Source organism: Geotrypetes seraphini, chromosome 1, assembly GCF_902459505.1.
Source record: "Geotrypetes seraphini chromosome 1, aGeoSer1.1, whole genome shotgun sequence".
In the NCBI taxonomy this organism is placed as follows: domain Eukaryota; kingdom Metazoa; phylum Chordata; class Amphibia; order Gymnophiona; family Dermophiidae; genus Geotrypetes; species Geotrypetes seraphini.
This window is the reverse complement of record NC_047084.1, coordinates 40,699,564-40,719,355: the sequence shown is the minus strand read 5'-3', so window position 1 is coordinate 40,719,355 and position 19,792 is coordinate 40,699,564. Positions and strand designations below refer to the sequence as shown.

The 19,792-nt window shown below is 43.5% G+C and overlaps 1 protein-coding gene across 2 annotated transcripts in view; it reads left to right on the top strand.

Annotated features, from left to right (window-relative positions):
* The window catches only part of CWC27 (CWC27 spliceosome associated cyclophilin), a 320,007-nt gene extending 300,462 nt beyond the window's left edge, over positions 1 to 19,545 (top strand). For both annotated transcript variants that reach the window (XM_033930330.1, XM_033930321.1), the window contains exon 14: positions 19,171 to 19,545. In XM_033930330.1, the coding sequence (XP_033786221.1) occupies positions 19,171 to 19,333 (163 nt within the window). In that variant the 3' untranslated portion in view covers positions 19,334 to 19,545. The remainder of the gene's footprint in view (positions 1 to 19,170) is intronic.
* The last annotated feature ends 247 nt before the right edge of the window (positions 19,546 to 19,792 follow it).

The window sequence follows — 19,792 nt, the reverse complement described above, 5'->3', positions numbered from 1 at the left end:
CTTATGCTAAAGGTCTTATCGCCCACCCAAACATGCCCCTAACATCTAGAATTTTAATTCAAAGGGCACTTAAGAGAACTGAGGTTCAAGGAATTATTTTGGCATTAATTAATTAGGCACTGCTGCCATGCCTTTTCCAGCTCAAGACTCCATGTCCATGTCTTCCTCAAACATGTATTCTCCAGAGCCTTCCTCACTGAGCATTTCCCAGGCTGGCTCCAGGGGATTAGGGCTCTCTATGAAGTCCTGCACTTCTGCTGGTTCTTCCCATCCCCCTCTTTGAATACCTGCCAGCCCTCTCAAATCATTTCCCCCTTCAGGATCACCCTCTAGCTCCTCACCCCAAAATGTGCTAGGAAAGTTATGGTACTTCCCTGGAGGTAATCTCTCTCCCCTGGTGGGATGGTGTCCTGAAAGCTTTCTTGGCTGCTCGGTGGAAGAAGGGAGATAGCAGCTATCTTGGTTTGCTGCTGGGCTCCTACAATCAGGAACAGGTGAGCCTCCTCCTCCTCCCTGATTACTCTGCCTTCTGCCTATTTGAGGTTTGCATGGTTGCAGGGCTCGGTGACCAGCTCCACCCCCTTCTACCTGGATTCCTCTAACCTGGGGAAAGGAGTAATAGGGACTGGCTTGTGGTTTCAGTGCCCTCCCTTCCAGAATCCTGGGCTGACTCCACCCCTGCTTTAACGCCATGTTATTTGGTTGTGCTACCTTGCTGCTTTTACCAGGAGAAATAGGCTTTATTTTAGAGCTTACAGCCTTAAGGGCAGTATTTCTGACTGGACCCACAGTCTTTTTACCTGGGACAGGGGCTTCCCTGTCACAATATATATAATATGTGAGTGTGTGTGTATATATGTATATTTATATACACCAAAACAGTGAAAAAAGGCTGGGAGTAATATAGACAATCAAAACAAATCAACAATTCTCCTCAAAAAAAGTTAGAACTACCAAGCATAAATCCTAACACAGAGGTGCTGCAAACATAGCAAACCAAAAGAAAAAGCCTCAGTTATATTGGCGGGGGAAACCCACTCCACCATCCATCCATCATAGGCAGAAAAAACTTTTGTTGCTATAAACAAGCACTCTCTGTAATACAAAAGGATTCAATTAAAAAACCAGAGGAAAAACGCATTTCTAATCCACATAAAAATTGCATAACACTATCCAGCCTATGATCGTTTCGTAGCCTAAACGCTATTTCTTCAGGGCCATGCAAATAGCACCACAACTTACAAAAATAAACTTAAAGTCCAAAGTCAATGTACTGCAAACAGAAAACACAAAAAGGCAGCAATACAAACCCACAGCTCAATATGTCAACCCTCTGCATCCCTCAAAGACTCTCTAAACATGGCATCTTGGTGTTCTTGAGCATTGAGGGTGGGGCCAACTGGGACAAAACTGCCTACCGATTGGATCCCGACCTAAAACAATAGCCAATCAAAGCAATGCTTGGTGGAGCATAAACTGTAGACGTGACAACTAGATTAATGTGAATCAAACTCATTCACAAAAAATAAATCAAGCAGCAAATGAAGAAAAAGACAGCACTCACAAAGAGCACAATGGGAGCACAGAAAGCCATGAAAACTTATAGAATTTTACCCTCCTTGTCCAATCCATCATCCTCTCCAGATTGGACTATTGCAACTCTATCTACTTAAGCCTAACTAAGAAAAACCTCCACAGACTCCAAAGGATTCAAAATGCCGCGGCCAAGCTCATCTTTGCTAAATTTGACCATGTCTCCCCGCTCCTGGCCAAGCTCCACTGGCTTCCGATAATCGCCAGGGTCCACTATAAATGCGCCTGTTTCAAAACTTTCAAAATCTTATATGGTATCCTCCCTCCCTTTATCCCTCTTTCTTGGAATTCCTCAAACCCTAATACCACCAGATCCTCCCACAAATTAAAACTATCCTTCCCCTCGCTAAAAGGCATTTCCCACACAGGAAAGCTAGGGACCTTCCTCCACTTTAAAATCACTGAGCTCTGGAACAACCTTACCTCCCCTCTTCGGAACTTGAGCTCTCTCCAAGTTTTCCGCAAACATCTGAAAACCTGGCTTTTCTCAAAAAATGTAAGTCTCCCTCCAACTTAGGAATCAAGGAAACTCTTATATCTTGGCATCCCAAGTCCTCTAAATTTTCTTCACACTTCTACCTCTAACCCTCTGTTGTAGTTCCTTCCTATTTCTCCTACTGTAAACCGCGTCGAGCTCTATGAACGTGGAGATGATGCGGTATACAAACCTAAGGATTAGATTAGATTAGAATTTAGAAATAATAAAACCAATCGATACTGACATCTAAGTCATCAGGTTGAATAGAGTTAAGTGTAAAAATGCATTGCTGTTCTCTACGCTGAAACACATGTGTCCTCTTCAGCCTGCCTTACTCTCTCGCTGGTTGCCATGCCGAAATGTCTTGCAGCTTTGTCTGCCATTGCTTCTACAGACTGAAGCAAGCATGGACTGGTGGGTTCACTCACAATCCCTCTGCAGGGGCGTTCTGCTCCTCATTGTCTCCTGGATCGTGGTGAGGGCAGATGTCAGTCTTCAGGGCTGGGGAGCTTATTGCAATCGTTGTCCTGTTCAGAGGTTTGACACTCTCACAGAGAAAGTGGTCCATCTGCCTGGCGGAGCTCAGGGCCATTTGCTTGGCTCAGATGAGGTTTCAGACGCAGCCAAAGTGGTTCCTCAACCAACTGGAGCGCCGACTATTCGTCTGGCCTTGATAAGATTGCTGAAGACCTTGGAAGGCCAAGCGGTCAGGGTCTTCTCTGACACTGCGATGACAGTAGCCTATGTCAATCGCCAGAAGGGCCCAAGAGCACTCCTCTGGCTCGGGAAGCCCGCCTTCTTTTTCTTTGGCGGAACGTCATCTCCTGGCGCTGACAGCAACGCATGTGGTGAGAGTGGACAATGTGCAAGTAAATGGTCTCTGGATCCGGGTGAGTGGATCCTGGTCCCACAGGCATGTCAGATGATTGTGAAGCTCTGGGGGAGTCTCTGCATTGATCTCATGGCCACTTTATGATTCCGGAAGGCAAAGGGCTTGACTCGCTGATGCAGTGCTGGCAGCGGGAGCTAACTCCTGTTAGTTTTTACTCCTGGGCCATTGGTTGACCGTGTCCTTCAGGGGATCCTGGTTAATACTGGCTGCATTATGCTGGTGGGTTCAACTTGATCACACGAGCATGGGGATCACAGCATTTCGGCTAAGCACTTCTTCGGACCCTTTCAAGCAGGGTCTAGTTGCTAGGCCAGTTCCGGGGCCTTTGGCTCTTAAGGCATGGCTCTTGTGTTCTCGACCTTTAGGCATTGAGATGTTCTGCTCTTAGTGTTGGGGCTCTTCTACAGTCTAAGAAGTTGTCCAGGAGGTCGGCGTATGCTATGGCATGGAAGGCCTTCCAATACTGGTGTGTCCAGGTGGATCCATATTCAGCTCTGATCTTGCTGATTCTTGCCTTTCTTCCGCTGGAAAGATACTGGCCTTACGGTGGCTTTTCTGTGGGTCCCAGTAGCCAGGCTCTCTTACTTAGAGCCCGGGACAGTTGGTCCTGTGTGATGGCTCATCCTGACGTCGCTCCATTCTTGCAGGAGGTCCGTCATGTGAGACAGCTGGTTGTCCATCCTATCTCTGCCTCGGACCTTAGCCTAGTGCTGTCTAGCTTCCTCTAGGCTCCTTTTGGCCTTCTTTCAGATGCTTCTCTGTTGATTTTGACACTCTAGGCCAGTAGTCTCAAACTCAAACCCTTGCAGGGCCACATTTTGGATTTGTAGGTACTTGGAGGGCTTCAGAAAAAACAGTTAGTCTTATTAAAGAAATGACAATTTTGCATGAGGTAAAACTCTTTATAGTTTATAAATCTTTCCTTTTGGCTAAGTAATTTATAGCTAGTAATTATTGTAGCTAAATAATTATTGGCTAAGTAATTATTGTAATTTATAGCTAAAGAGACATATGATCAAGAAATTATGTAAATTTTACTTTTGTGATTATGATAAACATACTGAGGGCCTCAAAATTGTACCTGGCGGGCCGCATGTGGCCCCCGGGCCGTGAGTTTGTTTGTTTCAGCTTTTCATATCCTTTTGGCTAAGTAATTTATAGCTAGTAATTATTGTAGCTAAGTAATTATTGTAGCTAAATAATTATTGGCTAAGTAATTATTGTAATTTATAGCTAAAGAGATATATGATCAAGAAACTATTTTATTTTTCTTTTATGATTATGATAAACATACTGAGGGCCTCAAAATTGTACCTGGCGGGCCGCATGTGGCCCCCAGGCCGTGAGTTTGTTTGTTTCAGCTTTTCATATTCATTGGGCAGTGTGCCTACCTTTGTGCTGACAGGTTCCTCGACTCAGGGCTGGGCTGCCTGTTGAAGAAACTAGTCGTATGTAGGGTTTTCCTGCGTTATTTGTTGGTCACTAATTAGTTTCGCTTCTCTAACCATCTGTTTGTACTAGTTCATTTGATTAAGCGGGGTGCTCTTGCTTCTAAGGCCACAATTTCCAGATAGATCCATAGGGCCATTTCGTCAGCCTACATTCTTTCTGGGAAACGGTCTCCTGTTTCCGTCAAGGCACTTTCTACCTGGAGTGGCATCTTCATGGTCCGAAGCTAAATCTGTCCCTCCTGAGGAGATTTGCAGGGTTGCAACGTGGTCTTCTCTTCCCATGTTGGTCACATTTTACAGACCAGATGTTGCTGCAAGGAAGGACTCGGCCTTCGGGTCCTCGGTCTTAAGAGCCAGCACAGCAAGCCCAACCTAGCAATTTGGGGGGGACTGCTTGTGTACGTCCCTATTGTCTAGAACAGGGGTGCCCAACGCGTCGATCGCGATCGACAGGTCGTTCGCTCAGGCGACCCCAGTCGATCGCACAGCAGGTTCCCTTCTTCCCTTCTCTTTTTTTCCCCTCCTGACTGGCCCGCCTCTTAAAGAACGCTGGCCAATCAGAGTGCTGGAAGGGCGGGGTGAAGGTCGGTGGGGGACGGAGCTCAGCGCATCACAAGAAATAGAAGCGCCTGTAATGATTGAGGTAAGAGCGAGGCCTAATGCTGCCCGATATACAATTTTAAAACCCCCAAAATCGGCCTCCCAATCAGTGGCGTACTGAGGTGGGGCGATCCGCCCCCACCCCGGGTGCACGGCTTGGAGGGATGCACAGCCGTCCGGGTCCTCCTGCCCTTCCTTTCCACCGGTCTGCGCACGGGGCTCGCACCCGCCGCCCAAATGGTGCTGTTGGTTATCGCGAGACTCGCAGGAGTTGACGGCACCATTCGAGCGTCGGCGCGGGACCAGGCAGGCGCAAGCCCGGAGCACGGACCGGGGGAAAAGAAAGGCAGGATGACCCGGACCTGGCCAGCTGTGCACCCCTCCAAGCCGTGCACCCGGGCGGTTCGTCCCCCTTCTAAATCCATTGTACTTGTCTTTTATTCAGTTCCACTAATGAGCATTGTGACAGGCAGTTCTTATGGGGCAGTTCTTGGAAGTATTTCTTTGTTTTTCTGTGCCTAAGTATTCTATTAATTTAACTTCCAAAGGGGACGAATGGAAGACGGCCGGTGGCAGGTGGTACTTTAGCAATTCTTACAGGTTGCCATAGGACTCAGGAGCTGTCTTCCCTCTGCCGTGGTCCTGTCCCTCCTCTAAGTCAGAGACAGGCTTGGGGCAGAGGGAAGACAGCTCCTGAGGCCTATGGCAACCTGCAAGGATCGCTAAAGTACCAGCGATCCTCTCTGCAGACTGCTCCCTGCTGGAATTAGGTAAATGGATGTGGGGAGGGTAGGCCTTCGGGGGGGGGGGGAGTGCAGTCCTTCAAGGGGTAGTGCAGGCCTTCAGGGGGGGAGTCAACCTTTGAGGGGGAATGTGCAGACCTTCAGGGGGGGGTCAGGCCTTCGGGGGAGGGGGGCTGTATAATAAAAAAATATTTGAACATAAATACAAAGTACACTCGGTGTGTGTGTATATATATATATATATATATATATATAAATAAATATATATATGTTTAGCATTTTTATTGTTGGTAGATCATTTTGACTTGGTCATTTTAAAAGTAGCTCGCAAGCCCAAAAAGTGTGGGCACCCCTGGTCTAGAATGTCTCACCTATTGCACTGGAAAAAGAGATTATGTGCTTACCCTGGTAAGCTCTTTTCCAGTAGATAGGTGAGACATTCTAGACTCCCTGCCCTGTCCTTTCTGCACCTGTCTACAGTTTTTCTGTTTATGCTTCCCTATATTTATTCTTGGAGGCCACTCATCCCTTAAAGGTTGGAAAGAATTTGTATATATGTTCCTTTTGTTGAGGAGTTGTGCTGTGCTCTTTTGGAGCCTGTGTTGGTGGTTAATGGTACTGTTTCATTCCTTTCAGCAGAACACTTTGTTTAGCCTGTTATTACAGATGCCTCTACTTTATATATGTTGATGCCTCTTCTCTTGGTGCTTGGGTACTGACTATAGAGGGTGCTAACTGTTCAGTGAAGTATTGCAGAGACAGATTGAAAAAATCCGGAGTGGATTCCTTCTGCAGAGTATGCGAGTATGGGGAAATAACCCTATTGTCCAGAATGTCTCACCTATCTTCTGGAAAAAAGCTTACCAGGGTAAGTATATAATCTTTTTTTTCTTATACCTGGGTTGTTTCTCTTTAAGAATGAGCTACAACGTGCTTGTGATAAAAGTACCTATGTACTTTGCCGTTATATGAGCTCCTCAAAATTGCTCCCAAAGTCAACTAAAATGGTTCTGTGGAATTGAAATATTCTGATTTTTACTTGCAAGTTATATTGTATTATTCAGTAATGTTCAAAATGGTACAGTGTATGTTTGCTCCATTTTAAATACTAGTAATAAGAGCCTTACTCCAAATGAGAGGGGTCAAAATAACTTAAAACTGCAAAATGAGACCTGCTCTCTATTCTCCAGACACTTATAGGGTTTCGGGCTGACTGAACCCCTTGTACAAAATATTGCTAAAGTATTACATACGGAGTTTTAAATCAGTAAGTGGGAACTCGTATGGAAGATTTTTATCCGAGTTCACCAGGGTTCAATACCGCCAAATGCATAAACGTGCCTAGCAGACATTACCCGCTCACATCATTTTAAAAATACTCAGTGGGCTAATCTAAAAATCTATAATTCATGATACAAGTTCTTTTCAACTTCCTTTTTCTTTTTTTTAAACTGTGTTTATTACCAAAACTATCAGTCGCCCAAAACCCTGGTGTTTATATAATATTAAGAGAATTAAAGTGAATAGTTCAATAACGCTTCTAAATGACTTTCATTAGGAAAGCTCCTGAGATGTTAAGCCTTGTCAGTTTAGACCCTTGATAAAATAGCTAAAAAACAGAAACTTATCTAAATCCGCAAACCGCTGTTTTTTCATACGGGGTACCAGCTGATTGCCCTACAGAGCCCCATTTCGTAACCTTCGTCAGGGGCAACCTCAGGGGCATCTCCCGATGCAGTGAAAATCAAAAGCTGGTTGTCCACGGTGCACCCTGGTGAACTCGGATAAAAATCTTCCATATGAGTTCCCACTTACTGATTTAACACTCTGTATGTAACACTTTAGCAATATTTTGTACAAGGGGTTCAGTCAGCCCGAAACTCTATAAGTGAATAGAGAGCAGGTCTCATTTTGCTGCTCCATTTTAGATATCTAGGAAAAATGAAAGACTGGAATATACAAATTGGAAACAGCTAGAGCTTCACATAGTGTAGTCAAGGCTATGTCACAAATATGTATGTTCTCATAGGACAAAGTACCATCTAGGTTTGCATCAGTTCACTACAATGTGTGATTAATGAAAGGACATAGGTCAGGTGCTGATTGTGCTGATAATCACAATGGGCTTTTTTGTTTAAAAAAGAAGTGGCTTCAAACATGTTGAAAGATAAAACTTATGAAGAATTTGAAAAAGCTTCTGGAACTATTTTTATATTTGTAAAAAAAAAAAAAAAGAAAGCACTATGATGCAAAGGTCATTAATACATAATAACTTTGATCTTAAGCTTAGGTATTAATCTCATTCTTTGGCTTAGTTTTCTAACTTAAAGCAAAAGTATATATTTGATGTACCAAATATCTAGAAGGTTAACAACTACATGAAACAGCAGTGTTAATTTATGTAACGTGTAGAACTGTATGCTACCTTTTCTTCTAAACTGGCTGAAACTTTAGGATTCCTTAATTACTAGTTAGCCAAGTTACCAGCTCAAGTCAAAAGGGATGGGAAGGATTGTATTGTACAGGCTCAGAGAGAAATTATTTTCTCTTTTATCTACCCCTCTCAGGAATACCTGTGTGGAACCAATGAAAACCCCTCACACTCATAGGCATGAGGATTTCCAAATGTAAAAAAAATTATTTTATATATGTCATCTTTTTCTTTTTGTTCAGCAGTTATGTTAGCAGATAATTACACCAACATTAATGATCTCATTTATAAGATTTCAGTGTCAGAAAAGAAATAAATGCAAAGAAATGTTCATCTAAAATGTTGCAGCTGTGCTATATAGCACTTATACTGTGAACGACCTTAAGTACCAGATGTTAAACAAAACCAGATCCACTTTGGTATGCTGTGATATGGAAATGTGTCAAATTCATCAGTGTAAAGGATAGTCTACTACCAAGCAATAGCTGCCATAATTGGTCTTTGTTTAGTTGAACAATTGTTGAAAAATTGAACTTCTTTGTTTTAAGGTTTTCTTTGGCTAGACCAAAATGTCATGTTCCCTGAAATCTTCCATACTAAACTGCACTGCAGTGACACCTACAAATGAGGCAGTGCTGATCAACTGCAGGTTTCCATGCTGCTGCTAGTAGAGCCAATAAGCTGCTCACAGCCTCAGCAAATGATGATGTTTTAGACTACTGGGAATTGTACAGAATATAACAAATGCCAGTATAGTCCAGATTTATAATCAACATTAGAAACAAAATGTTGTTTGGGAAACTGGAAGAGTTTTATCCTATATCTGATCTTATTTTAGATATCAGTATCTTTCTCCTTTCCCCATCTATTTCCTATCAGGAGGAAAATTGCCTCCCTTCTTATTGCACTATGAAGAAATAAGAAGGTAAATCATCCCACATCTCCCCCCCCCCCATAAAAGAAAACACGCTATTCAAAAACTCAAACTATTATTTGGCAAGTTAAATTCAAAATTGTGTAAGGCAGCAATACTATAATATATGAATAAAAAAGTCCAGTGTATGTTACAATCAAGAATCATACAAAGAGATTAGGGTCTTACCTTGATAATATTTTTTACAGTAGATAGGGATGGTATGTTGAACTATAGGGTTATTCATCTATGCTCGTGAGCGTACTACAGAAGATGTCAATCACAGCTTTTCAACTCCTCTTCTTCCATGGTTTCTGCTGCCCCCTTCAGTTTGTACCAAAGCCAGCAACAGCCCTACAGGAGAAGACAGGAGAAGGAGAGGTATGGGGAATTCCCCAAAACCTGGTGTCAGATCTGCTCAGATAAATTTAAAACAATAATTGAAGAAACAATAATGTAGTTAAAACATTAACACGCCTCTGAGAGGAATAATGAATGTAAGAAAATACAAGTTAAGCAAGAAACATAAACAGCCCAAACATTTATAGAGCTCAACCATCCTCCCTTGTAATCCTATATCCAGACTCTTCATAATCCAGTAATCTGACTGACAGTAAAATCTTGACTATGGTGCTGACCATTAAGCTTGAGTTAGAAAGCAGGCACGTTAGATAAATTGCTGGGCAGGGGTTCAGCATACCATACCTATCTACTGGAAAAGATATAATCAAGGTAAGAACTTAATCTCTTTATCCTGTGCAATAGAAACATAGAAACATAGAAAGATGACGGCAGATAAGGGCCATATAGCCCATCAAGTCTGCCCACACCATTTACCCACCCTCTTAAGTCTTCTGACCCCTTAAGTATAATTGTAATTATACTGTCACTCTACTGACCCGCTCATTCAAGTCCTAGTGACCCTATCCCTTGGCATGACCCCGTAGGGATCCCACATGGGTATCCCATTTGTTCTTGAAGTCTGGGATGCTGCGTGCCTCGACCACCTGCACTGGAAGCTTGTTCCAATGCTTGATCACTCTCTCCGTGAAGAAGTACTTCCTTGCGTCTCCACGAAACTTCCCTCCCCTGAGTTTGAGCGGATGTCCTCTTGTGGTCGAGGGTCCCCTGAGAAGAAAGATATCCTCTTCCACCTCGACCTGTCCCGTGATGTACTTAAATGTCTCAATCATGTCTCCCCTCTCCCTACGCTCTTCAAGAGTGTAGAGCTGCAATTTGCTCAGTCTTTCCTCGTACGGGAGACCCTTTAGCCCCAAGACCATCCTGGTGGCCATCCGCTGTACCGACTCAATTCTGAGCACATCCTTACGGTAATGTGGCCTCCAGAATTGCACACAGTACTCCAGATGAGGTCTCACCATGGCTCTGTACAATGGCATCATGACTTCAGGTTTCCTGTTGACGAAGCTTCTCTTGATACAACCTATCATCTGCCGTGCTTTAGATGAAGCCTTCTCCACTTGAGTGGCTGCTTTCATGTCAGCACTGATGATTACTCCTAAGTCTCGTTCTGCCGTAGTCCTGGTTAAAGTTTCTCCATTCAGGGTGTAAGTTCTGCAAGGATTTCCGTTACCGAGATGCATGACCTTACATTTCTTGGCGTTAAAGCCCAGCTGCCACATCAAGGACCAACTTTCTAAAGTACGCAGGTCTTGCTCCATAGCATCTTGTAGATTATGGCCGTTTACTATATTGCATAGTTTGGCGTCATCAGCGAATAAGGTTACTTTGCCTTGAAGTCCTTGAGTCAGATCCCCAATGAATATGTTGAAGAGGAGTGGGCCCAGGACCGAACCCTGTGGCACTCCGCTAGTCACCTCCGACATTTTAGAGAGGGTACCGTTAACTACCACCCTCTGAAGTCTGCCATTAAGCCAATCTTTAACCCATGCAGTTAGAGTCTCTCCTAATCCCATCGATTTCATCTTGTTCAGCAGCCTGCGTTGTGGGACGCTGTCGAACGCTTTGCTGAAGTCCAGGTACACGACGTCCAAGGACTCTCCTGAGTCCAGTCTTCTTGTTACCCAGTCAAAGAAGTTGATTAGATTTGACTGGCATGACCTACCCTTGGTGAATCCATGTTGGCTGGGATCCCGGAGATTTCCCTCGTTCAGGATCGTATCTAATTTATACTTAATTAGTGTTTCCATGAGTTTACACACTATTGAGGTGAGGCTTACCGGTCTATAGTTTGCAGCCTCAGCCTTGCAACCCTTTTTATGTAGAGGAACGACATTGGCTGTTTTCCAATCTAACGGAACTTTCCCCGTACTTAGTGAGAGATTGAAGAGCACTGCCAACGGTTCCGCCAGAACGTCTCTCAATTCTCTGAGCACTCTTGGGTGTAAATTGTCCGGTCCCATGGCCTTGTTTACCTTTAGCCTTGCCAGTTCGTTGTAAACGTCCTCAGGTGTGAACTCAAAATTCTGAAACGGGTCATCCACATCTTGTTTTATCATCAACTGTGGTCCGTGTCCCGGTGCTTCGCAGGTGAAGACTGAGCAGAAATATTCATTTAGTAGTTCTGCTTTTTCTGAATCCGCCACCGTGTAGTTCCCGTCCGGTTGTCTAAGGCGTACTATACCGTCTGTATTCCTTTTCCTATCACTGATATACCTAAAGAAGGATTTGTCCCCTTTTTTAATGTTCTTTGCCAGAGTTTCTTCCACTCGAAGTTTGGCCTCCCTAACTGCTGTTTTGACCGTTGCAGATCTGGTCTTATATTCTACTTTAGTTTCTCTTCTCTGCGTACGTTTGTAGGAAAGAAATGCTTTTTTCTTTTCCTTAATGAGGTGCGAGATCTCTTCAGTGAACCATTGGGGTTTGTTGTTTCTTTGTCGTTTATCTACTGATTTTATGTAGCGATTAGTTGCTTCGTGTATGGATGATTTAAGGTACGACCACATAGTTTCCACGTTGCTGGTCCCTGCATGGTCCTGCAGCGTCTGATGAACGAAATCCCCCATGCGTGCGAAGTCGGTGCCCCGGAATTGGAGCACCTTTGTTTTTGTAATTGATTTAGGGGATCCTTTCCCAAGGTTGAACCATACCATGTTATGGTCGCTGGAGGCTAGCGTATCTCCTACCGAGACCTCTGAGACGCTTTCCCCATTGGTGAGTACCAGGTCTAGGATCGCCTGGGCTCTAGTGGGTTCCGTTACCATCTGTCTGAGATGTACTCCTTTTATGGAGGTCAAAAGCCTCCTGCTGCTGCTGGTTGTTGCTGAAAATGTGTTCCAGTCTGCATCAGGTATGTTGAAGTCCCCTAGCAGTACAGTGTCGCCCCGTAGAGTTATATTCTCTATGTCTTCAATTAATTCTGCGTCCATGTCTTCCGGTTGTCTTGGAGGTCTGTATACCACTCCAAGATACAGGCATTTTTTGCCACCTCTTGCCAGGTTTACCCAGAGGGATTCCCCGGTATACTTGACATCAGTGATCCTGGTGGTTTTGATGTCCTCTTTAATGTATAGTGCTACCCCTCCACCTAACCTGCCCTCTCTGTCCTGACGAAGTAAATTGTACCCCGGTATAGCCATATCCCACCCATGTGCGTCCGTGAACCAAGTCTCGGATATTGCCACCACGTCCAGGTTGGCATCCCTTATTTCAGTTTCCAGTTCTAGAATTTTATTGCCTAAACTGTGTGCATTAACATACATGGCCCTCCACACTTTGTGTTTGCTGAGTCCCTGTAAGGCTATTCCTGACTGAGTCTGTGTGGCTCCTAGAGAACTGTTTGCATATTGGGTCCTTACCTCGGAAACAGAGTGTCGACTCGTCCCATCAGGATAGTTCCTTTCCACACCAGTATATGAGTAGGTCCCCTCCCCCAACTTACCTAGTTTAAAGCCCTGCGAATCAGGCGGGCTAGTCGGTGTCCGAAGACGTTCTTACCTCTGCTGGTCAAATGGAGTCCGTCTGGTCTCCATTTGACCAGCAGAGGTAAGAACGTCTTCGGACACCGACTAGCCCGCCTGATTCGCAGGGCTTTAAACTAGGTAAGTTGGGGGAGGGGACCTACTCATATACTGGTGTGGAAAGGAACTATCCTGATGGGACGAGTCGACACTCTGTTTCCGAGGTAAGGACCCAATATGCAAACAGTTCTCTAGGAGCCACACAGACTCAGTCAGGAATAGCCTTACAGGGACTCAGCAAACACAAAGTGTGGAGGGCCATGTATGTTAATGCACACAGTTTAGGCAATAAAATTCTAGAACTGGAAACTGAAATAAGGGATGCCAACCTGGACGTGGTGGCAATATCCGAGACTTGGTTCACGGACGCACAATAGGAATGGTAAGCTGAACCACAGGGACGTACTTAAGCCGTTCCCAAAGTCTAGGGTGGGAAAAATTATCCTGCACATAGTACTGAGAATCCAAAAGCGGCATCCTCCTGTGTTGCTATTTCCACTCTAGGATTTGGTGAAAGTATGAAGGAAGAACCAGGTCACTGATCTACAAATCTCCTCAGGAGGAATTGCCTTTGCTTCCGCCCAAGAGGAGGCTACTCCTATTGTTGAATGTGCCTTCAATGAGATAGGCGGCTGTTTGCCACAACCGATATAAGCAGAGGATATAGCTCTACAAATCCATCTAGAGATTGTGGCCTTGGAAGCAGGTCTGCCTCATCTCATCTGATTGGTTAACATAAAAAAATGATCTGAGAGACAAAACTCATTGGTTACTTCCAGGTAACGCAATAGGGCTCTCCTGACAACCAAAATCTTTAAGGCCTTGTTTTTCTTCTTGGACCCTGTGGGGTGAAATTCTGGTAACTTAACCTCTTAGTTGACATGAAAAACCTAAATGACCTTTGATAGGAAGCAAGGGAGACATATACAAGGTCATTTCCCACAATCCTAAGGAACGGGGTTCTGCATGACAGGGACTGCAATTCTGAGACTCCCCTGGCCAAAGTAATTGCCAAAAGAAAGGCTGCTTTGACCAATAGATCCATGAGGGAGGCTTCCTGTAAGGGCTCATACAAAGTTCTGCTTAGTCCCTCCAAAACTATATTAAGATTCCAGAATAGAAACGGGTCTTAAATCAGGGACCATAGTCTCAGAGCACCCTTCAAGAAACTGACTGTCCTGATGGCCCACTGGCTAAGCTCTCTTCTCTTGGTCCTGGAAGCATGATGAACTCTTTGTTAAGGCCCTCTTTGCCAGTACCTACAAGATTGGGGCGTTTCCCGGCTTTTAACTTTTCTCTGCTGCACTAGCGCTGAAATGGTTTACATGCCTTAACATACACTGAAACCGTTGCTGTCTTTTTGGCTCGAAAGAGATTAGCAATGACGACTTCTGAATAAATAGTGGAGTGCCACAGGGATCTGTAATGGGACCGGTGCTATTTAACTTATGTATAAATGATTTGGAAATTGGAATGACAAGTGAGGTGATTAAATTTGCAGATGACACTAAACTGTTCAAAGTTGTTAAAACGCATGCAGATTATGAAAAATTGCAGGCAGACCTTAGGAAATTGGAAGACTGGGCATCCAAGTGGTAGATGAAATTTAATTTGGACAAATGCAAAGTGATGCACATTTGGAGGAATAACCCAAATCACAGTTGAGAGTTAGCACCCAAGAAAAAGATCTGGGTGTCATTGTAGACAATACAATGAAACCTTCCGCCCAATGTGCATCTGTGGCCAACAAAGCAAACAAGATGCTAGGAACTATTAAAAAAGGAATGGTTACCAAGACTAAGAATGTATAATGCCTCTGTCTCTCTCCATGGTGGGACCTTACTTGGAGTATTTCATTCAACTCTGGTCTCCTTATCTCAAGAAAGCTATAGTGGCACTAAAAAAGGTTCATATAAGAGCGACCAAGATGATAAAGGGGATGAAACTTCTCTTGTATGAGGAAAGACCTAAAAGGTTAGGGCTCTTCAGCTTGGAAAAGAGACAGCAGAGGGGAGATATGACTGAAGTCTACAAAATCCTGAAAGGAGTAGAATGGGTACAAGTGAATTGATCAAAAATTACAGACTAGGAAACACTCAGTGAAGTTACAGGGAAATACTTTTAAAACCAATACACTCGGAGAATAGTTAAGCACTGGAACGTATTGCCAGATGTTCTGGTAAGAGCGGATAGCGTAGCCGGTTTTAAGAAAGGTTTGGACAATTTCTAATCAACCCAATAGTATCAACATCCAATGCTACCGATCTAGGGCAAGCAGTGCCTTCCCCCATGTCCGTCTCAATAACAGACTATAGACTTTTCCTCCAGGAAATTGTCCAAACCTTTCTTAAAACCAGCTATGTTAATTGCTCTTACTACAACCTCTGGCAACGCGTGCCAGAGCTTATCTATTCTCTGAGTGAAAAAATATTTTCTCCTATTGGTTTCAAAATGTCCCTGTAAGTTCGAGTGTTCCCTAGTCTTTGTAATTTTTGATAGAACAAAAAATAAATCCACTTGTACCCATTCTACTCCACTCAGGATTTTGTAGGCTTCAATCATATCTCTCCTCAGCTGTCTCTTTTCTAAGCTGAAAAATTCTAACCTTTTTAGTCTTTCCTCGTACAAGAGGAGTTCTATCTGCCTGGTGGTTTTAAGGGGTTTTTTTTTAGTGTAAGCTCAGTTGCTGGCACCATTTTTTTTTTTTTAGGGGTTACAAAAATACTGGCCAATGCTGATGGTGAGAAAAATATTATTGTGAAAAAAAATCAAATTCACTTCTGACAACAAGGCACTATAAAGAAAATAAATTTCATCCGAAAGCTTACCAATGGCAACTGAATTCAAAAGCACTTGAAAGACGATTTATGACTTCAGATGCCATTGGTAAGCTTTTGGATGCAACTTATTTCTTTTATAGTGCCTTGTTGTCAGAAGTGAATTTGATTTTATGCTCAATAATATTTTTCTCATCATCAGCATTGGCCAGCGCTTTTGTGACCCCAAGGCAGGTGGTTTCTGCCAAAACATAGCCTGTGTCAAGTCTTTTCAGCTATTGGTGTCTTACGAGTAAAAGAGTTTTTATACACACTTTTGACTCAAACTTCATTGGTCCATCCCTACTTTTGGTCTCATCAATTGTCTTCATAGGGGTGCCTGTCCTTCCTGCTTTATGGTTAGATGTACTTGTTTTCCTTTAAGTCTGTTTCTGAGGGCAAAACATTACTTTATCCACAGAAATATTTTTGAAAATTATATTCATAGTGCATGCCATGCTAACTTTCCATGTGCAGGCCCTGAAGAGGACAATGTTCAAACTGTTTAACTAGGTAACTAAGCAGTTACCCATGGCAAAAATCAGCTGACAATTGCATTCCACCTCTTCATTTTGAACAGCAAGGAAAATTGGGAAAGGGGAGGTGGTAAATGTTGTAAAGTAGGTAATAAGTTTCTATCCTGTCCTGACAGCCATACAGGTAAAACTAAGACTAACTAAACCTCTTTTATAAGATGAGCTTATCTAGTCATCTTATTTACCTGTTTCATTAGATTATTATAGAACACAAATTATATTTAAAAATACATTTAGGGCTCCTTTTACGAAGCCACGTTAGCAGTTTTAGCGAACGCAGCTTTTTAGCACTGACCAAGGTGCTCCAATTCAAGGATACAAACTTCAAAGAAATGGGAGACTTCGTTCACCAGGCGCTACAAGGACAAACAGAGACCGATAGTGTGGAAGAAATGTGGTCGACTTTGAAAACCACCATACAGGAAGCGACAAACCGCTATGTTAAATTAGTAAGTAAACGGCGAAGGAACAATAAGCCGAAGTGGTTCACTGCGGAGATCTCAGCCCTTATCAAGGAGAAGAAAAAAGCATTCATCTCTTACAAACAATCAGGGAAACAGGTCTCTAGAGCAGACTACTTGACCAAATCAAAAGCCGTCAAAACGGCAGTCAGGGAGGCTAAGTTTCACATGGAGGAGTCTCTGGCAAAAAACATCAAGAAGGGAGATAAATCCTTCTTTAGGTATATCAGTGACAGAAGTAAAAACTCAGGAGGGATTGTACGTCTTAGGAAACCAGATGGAGACTATGTGGAAAAGGATTCGGGAAAAGCCCAACTATTAAATGAATACTTCAGCTCAGTCTTCACCCGAGAAGCACCGGGACTTGGCCCTCAGCTACAGACAAGGGCTGACTCAGTTGACCCGTTCAGTAACTTCGAGTTTACGCCCAGCAGTGTCTACAGTGAGCTATCAAGGCTCAAGGTTAACAAGGCAATGGGGCCTGACAACCTACACCCCAGGGAGCCACTGTCCAAGCTCTTCAACCTCTCCCTTAGGAAAGGCAGCATCCCGTTGGACTGGAAGACGGCTAACGTCATTCCACTCCACAAGAAAGGTTCTAAGATGGAGACAGCAAACTACAGACCAGTGAGTCTAACATCGATAGTGAGCAAACTAATGGAAACTCTAATAAAACACCAATTGGATAAGATCCTGGATGAGGAGAATTTACGGGATCCCCGTCAACATGGATTTACAAAAGGGAGATCGTGCCAATACAACCTGATCAGCTTCTTTGACTGGGTGACGGGGAAGCTAGATATTGGGGAGTCCCTGGACATCATGTACCTGGACTTTAGCAAAGCATTCGATAGCGTACCACACCGCAGGTTGCTGAGCAAGATGAGTTCTATAGGATTAGGTGACACATTGACGAAATGGGTTGGGAACTGGCTTGGAGGTAGGCTTCAAAGGGTGGTGGTGAACGGCACACCCTCTGAAATGACGGAGGTGATCAGTGGAGTGCCACAGGGCTCGGTCTTGAGCCCAATCCTATTCAACATCTTTATAAGGGACTTGGCAGAAGGGCTTCGGGGTAAAATAACATTATTCGCCGATGACGCCAAACTAAGTAATGTATTGGACAAATGCACAATAGATGATGTTTCAATGCCCGACAACATGATGCACGACCTACTCCTACTAGAGCGCTGGTCTAGGTCCTGGCAACTCAGCTTCAATGCCAAAAAATGCAAAGTTATGCACCTGGGCAACCAAAATCCATGCAAGACTTACACCCTAAATGGAGAGATCCTAACAAGAACTGAAGCAGAACGTGACCTAGGGGTGATCGTCAGTGAGGATATGAAGGCTGCCAATCAAGTGGAGCAAGCTTCATCCAAAGCAAGACAAGTCATAGGTTGCATACGCAGGGGTTTCGTAAGCCGGAAGTCATTATGCCGCTGTATAGATCCATGGTGAGGCCCCATCTGGAATACTGTGTGCAATTCTGGAGGCCGCATTATCGCAAGTATGTGCTGAGACTGGAGTCGGTTTAGAGAATGGCCACCCGGATGGTCTCAGGACTCAAGGATCTCCCATACGAGAAACGGCTAAACAAATTGCAGCTGTACTCACTTGAGGAGCGCAGAGAGAGGGGGGACATGATCGAGACGTTCAAGTATCTCTCGGGCCGCATAGAGACGGAGGAAGATATCTTCCTTTTCAAGGTTCCCACGACAACAAGAGGGCATCCGTGGAAAATTAGGGGAGGGAAACTACGAGCTGACACCAGGAAATTCTTTTTCACAGAAAGGGTGGTTGATCGCTGGAATAGTCTTCCACTGCATGTGATCGAGGCCAGCAGCGTGCCTGATTTTAAGGCCAAATGGGATCGTCACATGGGATCTATTCACAGGGCGAAGGTAGGGGAGGGATCTATTCATAGGGCGAAGGTAGGGGAGGGACATTAAGGTGGGCAGACTAGATGGGCCTTGGCCCTTATCTGCCATCTATTTCTATGTTTCTATGTTAAACCCGCGCAACATGGCTAGAACTAACGCCAGCTCAATGCTGGCGTTAGCATCTAGCACGGCTGGCAGTTTAGCACGTGCTATTGTGCGCATTAAACCGCTAATGCAGCTTCGTAAAAGGAGCCCTTAGTGATGTGAATTATTTGAATGAAAGGGAATGATTATATATGGAGATATAATGCAAAAACAATTAAGGAAAACTAATATATTAACAAACAAAATATCATGTGTTATAAGAATTTATAACAACTTCAATTCAGTAATGTCTACTGACACTATAAAATATCTGTTTCTTATTTTTAGGATGTCTCATGTTCTTCATTTTGATGATCAGAGTAGAAAGGTGAAAGATGCAAATGTCCAGGATGAAGACACATTTGAAATATATGATCCTCGGAATCCAGTCAATAAGAGACGACGAGAAGAAAGTAAAAATATCATGAGAAAGAAGAAAGAAAGAAGGTAACCAGGCAGAAAAAAGTACAAATTGGAAGTCATCTACAGCAGCTATGGTTTTTGATAATGGCAATGAAAACCTACAAAGGTATCTTGACCTAAATTTTCTACAGTGTTAAAATGGTAGTACTTTATGTGTTAATTTTTTTTAATGAAATATGCAAATAATAATGGTATCTAATATGTGTTGTATTTTACTAAAAGCCTCATTTTACAAAGCTACACTAATGTTTTTTTCCAGTTACTATGTGGTGCCACAATAAACAAACAGTAATTACAAAATTTATGTGTTAACTTTTGGGAAGGGGCATTTCTAGCATGCTGTCATGCAGTTAATGCACAGAAAATTTCATTGCTACATTCTAACTGCACTGCAGAGTAAACAATGCAGATAACCCACCTTAAAAGGTGCAGCTAACTGTTCTATAAGAACTTAAGACTTGCCATACTGGGACCAAAGGTCCATCAA